This window comes from Olea europaea, chromosome 10 (genome assembly GCF_002742605.1).
Source record: "Olea europaea var. sylvestris chromosome 10, O_europaea_v1, whole genome shotgun sequence".
Lineage (NCBI taxonomy): Eukaryota > Viridiplantae > Streptophyta > Magnoliopsida > Lamiales > Oleaceae > Olea > Olea europaea.
Genome location: NC_036246.1, coordinates 16,530,737 through 16,536,759, shown reverse-complemented (window position 1 = coordinate 16,536,759; position 6,023 = coordinate 16,530,737). Strand labels below are relative to the sequence as shown.

At 32.2% G+C, this 6,023-nt stretch overlaps 1 protein-coding gene across 1 annotated transcript; it reads right to left on the bottom strand.

Moving 5' to 3' along the window:
• Positions 1-676: 676 nt before the first annotated feature.
• LOC111401383 (U-box domain-containing protein 4-like) lies at positions 677-4,280 on the bottom strand. Its single transcript, XM_023029092.1, has 2 exons — positions 3,134-4,280; positions 677-1,117 (listed from the first exon to the last, which is right to left on the bottom strand). The coding sequence occupies exons 1-2, from the start codon at positions 4,112-4,114 to the stop codon at positions 1,043-1,045; spliced, it is 1,056 nt and encodes a 351-aa protein (XP_022884860.1). The 5' UTR covers positions 4,115-4,280; the 3' UTR covers positions 677-1,042.
• Between the last annotated feature and the right edge of the window lie 1,743 nt (positions 4,281-6,023).

Genomic DNA, 6,023 nt, shown 5'->3' with positions numbered 1-6,023 from the left:
ATTAATGTTATATCTTTTAAGACAACAATAAACTGAGATATGTTTCTAATAAAATTAATAACAACCAGAAACTTTCTTATTAATATTACTAATACAGAGTCTCTCAATCCCATTTATATAGGTTGATTTTTCTTTTTTTCTTTTTTTGTCTCGTTTATATAGTCCAATTTTTTATTGAGAAATTATTTGTTTTGTTTGTTTACTAATATAATCTTATTTAATTTTCCTAGTTATAACCAATTCCTCCTACTTAATATTGAAATTGTACAGATTTTAATTTAACTTCTTGAAAAATATCCAAATACACATACATTTCCCACTTCTTCTTGAAAAACATGAACAAAAATACTTTTTCCTTTATTTACTACTAGTTGTTAATAAGCGTAAACTAGAAAAATTCTTTGTAGAAATTACTTTTTCAATAACTTTAGATAAGATTTTCTTAATCTGTATGAGAAATAAAATCAGCCTATATAAATTGAACGAATGGAGTATAATATTAAACGCAATTAATGCACTAAAAATCACAACAATCTTAAACCCTATTTGATTTATTTTCTTTTATCTAAATCAAATAGCGACTTAATGTGTTTTGATTTATATTTCAATCTGTTAAAGTGTTTTAAAAGAGTTAAAATATATTAATTCACAATAACTTTGAAAAACAAGCGACAAGTTGCTATCCCAATATTATATATTCAAGGAACGAAAAAAATGCATAATGGAACCTATCATGCTCAAAAGAGTCAAAACACACAAAATTCTCGACACTAAAATATTCATTTGTGTAATTATTTTTGAATATCATCTCTAGACGGATAAAGACCCACAAAAATAAAAAAAAAGGAATATCAAAGATCAAAACCCAAAAGTTTGGACAAATTTAGCACCCTTTCTTACAACACAAGATATTTACAAGTTGACTATCTTTTTCTTTTTCTTTTTCTTTGTCTCTGTCCTCCGAATTTTTCTCTGCCTTCCATTACGGTTTGGCTGATAAAGATTGCATGGGGCCCATGTGGAAACATATCAAACTGACACATCATACTGATGTTCTTGCGGATGGAGCGGCGTCGCCGGATCTTGGCTGCCGTAAAACCTCAATCAGTGCTTCCGACTGTCACGCAAAATCACACGCTGGTCAGATAGTCGTACAGTTATCCTATTTGCTTTATGTAAAAAATCAACAATTTTAAGAGTCAAATCAATCTTAAAAAAGAATAATGGAAGCTATAGCTTACCTTATGTTTATCTTCTACTATTTTGAAGGATGACCGTATTAAGGTCCTTGGTAGTGATTTTTCACCTTCAAGAACTGATTTTTTTTACTATAATTTCAACCGTCATTTTTTAGCTTCTTCACTTGTAGGTGAGCCCCACTTTTTTTTTTCTAATGATCAAGAAAATAAATTTTCATAATCACTGCCTAACAGACCCTAAAATTACTCTATTTGTACAAAATCCTGTACAAACATATTTATAGGTACCAGGCTTATAGGTTTTTTTTTTTTTTTTTTGTCCAACTTTCAATGAAATATTACTAAGTGAATTCCTGTAAATCAATCTGACAACATGTTCCTACGCGCATAGCACAGTTATTCTATTAGCACCTTTGAAAAGGATTAGATACTCTGTCCAATGAACATTACAATTTCTATTTTTCGACAGGACGACAATGAAAAACGCCCAACTGGACCTATTTGGGTGCCGATCTAAACAATTTCCTCTACTTTTTGTAATTTTTAAAAAATAATATTAAGAGAATTAAAATCGCAAAAACCACGTCCTAGATAACAAGGCCATTTAGGTTGTGTTCAAGCCGAGCAAGGATTTAAAAACCCTACGACCATATTTTTCTCCTTTTAAAACAAAACTTTTTATTCTCTCATTCATTTTCCACTACATATTCACATAATAAAATATTTTGCAAGTAAACTCAAAACTCATTCCTACTTTTTAACCACATATTCTCCAAAAAAATTACTATTCAAAATATTTTTTTTTTCTCTATAATGACAATCAAATAAGAGCTAAATATATCCTACGATGTTTCCTCATATAAAATAACTAGTATGAAACCGTATATGATGTCACAAGCTTCTTGATCCTTGTTATCTCTCAATACAATTTTTACATCTCATCACATTACAGTTTCTTAACAAAAAGAAAGACGTCAAGTGTAATATATCAAAGCGTCAAAGTCATGTTGGTCCTTGCCATTGCTAAGAAAATGTGATGTATCAAGCTATAGAAAATGTATTGAGTGGACAATCGAGGAACAACAAATCCAGAACAAGGACTCAAAAATTTCAATGTTGGAATGTGTATTTGAAGACGATACTAAAATCAGCCAAACTTATCAATTGTCACTATGTTCCAAACCAATTTCGACAAGTTCAAGACTGGGCAATCTACACAATATTGCTGAAAAATTAGCACTACTTATTCCTTCCTTATCATCAAAGAAAGCAAAGCAAGGACCAACCAACCCAATACCATTTTTTGTCTATGAAATAAAAATAAAAAGAAAAAGGTTGGACGGTCGCGAAATAATCTCCATAAGTTTTATTTTATAGGGGCTCTAAAAGTAGTTTCTCTTACTTAATTCATACAAAAAGGAAAGAACTTCTTGTGACCAATGCCTAAAATATAAAACAATCCGACCACTAAGAAGTCTAGTGGCTTCTCTAATCAAAGATGATAATCTTGCTATCCAATCTTATCCAATACTGTACATAAAAAACATGATTCGATCACATCTCGACCCATTCTACTACCTCTAGATAGCATGGATTTAGCACCAAATAATAATAATAATAATAATAAAGTGTCAACTTTCGTTTGCCCAAAGTTTTCGTAATATTATAATTGGTCCTATGTGGCGACAACGTGTAAGAGACTTTGTACCACCATTGTTGATGAACCAATAACCAATATAAATTATTTCTATTCATTTGAATCCTTTTTAAGTAATTGTTTAATCACTTTAATTAAATATCTGCTCAAATCAATAATTAATTAAAAACCAATTCATCTCTACGGGGAACAAAAGAGCATGTTTGCCTATTAAATCACTTATTTTTTAATCTGTAAAAAGTTAAAAATAAATAAATAAGTTACTTATTATTCTTACCTTCTGTTTTGCGCGACTGGTACCCGTCTGCGACAAAGCAACCAATGGCGGAATCGCTCCTTCACGCGCCACCATAGTTCTGTAGGTCTTGTCTTCACATAATTGCAATAATATGCCCACCGCAACCTCCTTCTGCCGTTGGGTTCCCACCTCCACTATTTCAACCAGTACAGGAATTCCACCTTCCTCCACCACCGCCGCCCTGGCTTCCGGCGTTGACACCAATAGGTTCAACACGAACGCCGATTTATCCACCATGTTCGACTCAAAATCCGCCATTAATTCCACTAGAGGCTTCATAATCCCAGCCTGAACTGCCCTTATTTTGTTCTCCTTTACAGAACATAGAGAATACAAAGCAGTGCAAGCATCCTTTTTACCTCGGAAATTGCCGCTCCCTAGCAAATTCACAAGTGACGGAATCGCCCCTGACCGGCCTATGGCGATTTTATTCTCTTCTATCTGCGAGAGCCGAAGTAGAGCACAAGCCGCGTTTTCTCGAGCCGTTGAAGTTCCCAATTTCAACGCGCGGACTAAGGGTCTAATAGCCCCAGAAGACGCAATCAAATCCTTATTTTCGTCACAGAGTGATAAATTAAGAATGGCTGTGACTCCATATTCCTGTAATTGAGCATCATTTGACGAAATTATCGATACAAGCGGTTTAATGGCACCGGCTCTGGCGATTTTAATCCGATTCTCCGGTTTGTTCTTCGCGAGCAACCTGAGACCCATGGCGGCTTGTTTTTGATCATCTATGTCATCGGACTGGAGGTCAGAAACTAGTTGTGAAATCAACTCCTCGGAATTATCAGAAGCGCAGGCGAGTAACAGAAGGCGGCTCTGAGACGAAGCCGTCGGAAACTCGCCGGATCTATCACTGTTGCAGTCACTGAAGGCGGCGGAATCATCATTGATGTTCAAATTGCTGAATTTTCGCCCCAAATAGCTGAAACTTGAGCTAATTGAATCCGTTTCCATTCAGAAATGAAATAGGAAATTGAAAACAACAGCGTTTTAGAGCCCTAATGAATCGAAATATTTTGATTATAGGATCTACAATCTAAAGACAGAGAAGGAAGAAGAATATAAATGGCTAGATTAAGGGCGCGGGGGCGTGGGATGGAGAGAAAGGACACGTGCATGACCGAACCGAATCCCAGTGGGTACAGCACGTGTGAGGTGTCTCTTTTAACGCGTGCGGAGAAGGTTCGCTATTCGTTATAGCGTTTTCTTTTTTCTTTTTTGGCAAATCCACCACTTCTTCTTTTTTACTAATTCTTATTTCAATCTTTTATCTTTTTATATTTTATTGTCATTTTTTCTAGTTTAGTATTTATTTTTCCTTTTACTATGCCATATGTGGCTCGAATGAGAAATGAAAATGACTTAATAACTAATATATTTTCATTTTAAATTATTCTTATTTTATAATTGGCACTAGTGAATTTTTAAATATAATTGAAAGACATTATGGTATTAAGATATTCAATGTTTAACCAATGCTTAGGTTAGGAAACTACTACTTCTCGTATTTGGCTTTTTTGAGCCACGAATCTGATTTTGGGATATTTGACCTGTCTGAGCATGAGGCTGCAGGTGTCATCAGCAGGGTAGATTATATTTTCTCTTGCTATCGATATTTCATGACGTTGATAACACTGCGACCAATGCAAAAACGAAAATGATTTTACAAAAGTATTCTCAACTAAGATTTTGATAAATTTTAAAAGATTTTAAATCCTAATAAATTTCATGAATTTGAATTGATTTTTCAAAAATTTTACAATAATCTCATCAAATGTGGTAAAATTTTAAAAGATTTGAAATATGTATTTTTAAATTTGAAATCCATCTAAATCTTTTAAAATCTTTCTATGAATTTTTATAAATTCACTAGTTATTGAGAATATCAAAAATTTAACAAATTTCATGGAATTTCATTAAAATTCCAATTGAGCACATCTAAATTTAGAAGAATTTTTAAAATCCATCACAATCTCAATTGGGGACGCCCCTATTAAGCTTTCATTTTATATCAACAAGTCTTGAAATATTTTTCTATAAATGGTATTCTTTGTAAAAAATAAATGACACAAATTCAATTAAATTAACTCCAATAGAGTCGAAGAGAACTCAAACATACTGTCTAATCTACCACAGCTTATCGAAAAATCGACTCCCATTTATTGCTAAATCAACACAAGAATAGTGAAAACAGTGATAGAGCCTTCATTATTCAACCAATTCAATCTAACAAATATATTACAAATAAGAGGAAAAAGTGATCGTGTATAAATTTATAACAATTTGATAAAACTTTACTTCTCATAAGTGATATTTTATTTATAACTAATTTTAACTTAAAAACTAAAATTTTAATTTATAATTAAACTTTTTGTAAGTTAATTTTGTACTTTTAAATATATTTTTACACCCAAGTGCATTTTTACATATAAATAACTTCTTCTTTTGTATAAGTAAATTTTTTATCTTAAGAATTATTTTTTTTTTGTTTATAAATAATTTTTTAAGTTAGCGTATTAATTTGTTTACAAGTTAGTTTTGAACAATATGAGCCTGTTTGGGAGTGATTTTGAGAATTGATTTTTTGACCGTTAGGAGAAAAGTGGGGTCCACCTGTGAGAGAAGAAGTCAAATATGACGACTGGAATAGTGAAATAACGGTCAAAAAATCAATTTTTTAGGTGAAAAAATCGGACCCAAACAGGCTCCGTGAAGCGATTTTGAACCGCAAAAGCACAGAAAATAATTATTTATTAATATCAGAACTTTTGTTTGAAACTGATAGTCTATTTAATTGATGATCCATGCTTATCTTCCACTCACAAATGCATTCGAATTAGAAAGAATTCAAATAAAAAGTACT

Excerpts from the sequence above, each read along its gene's own strand:
- LOC111401383 (XM_023029092.1), bottom strand. The coding sequence starts at position 4,114 with ATGGAAACGGATTCAATTAGCTCAAGTTTCAGCTATTTGGGGCGAAAA. Across the intron at positions 1,118-3,133 it reads CCAGTCGCGCAAAACAGAAG|TCGGAAGCACTGATTGAGGT; the intron begins GTAAGAATAATA and ends TTTGCGTGACAG.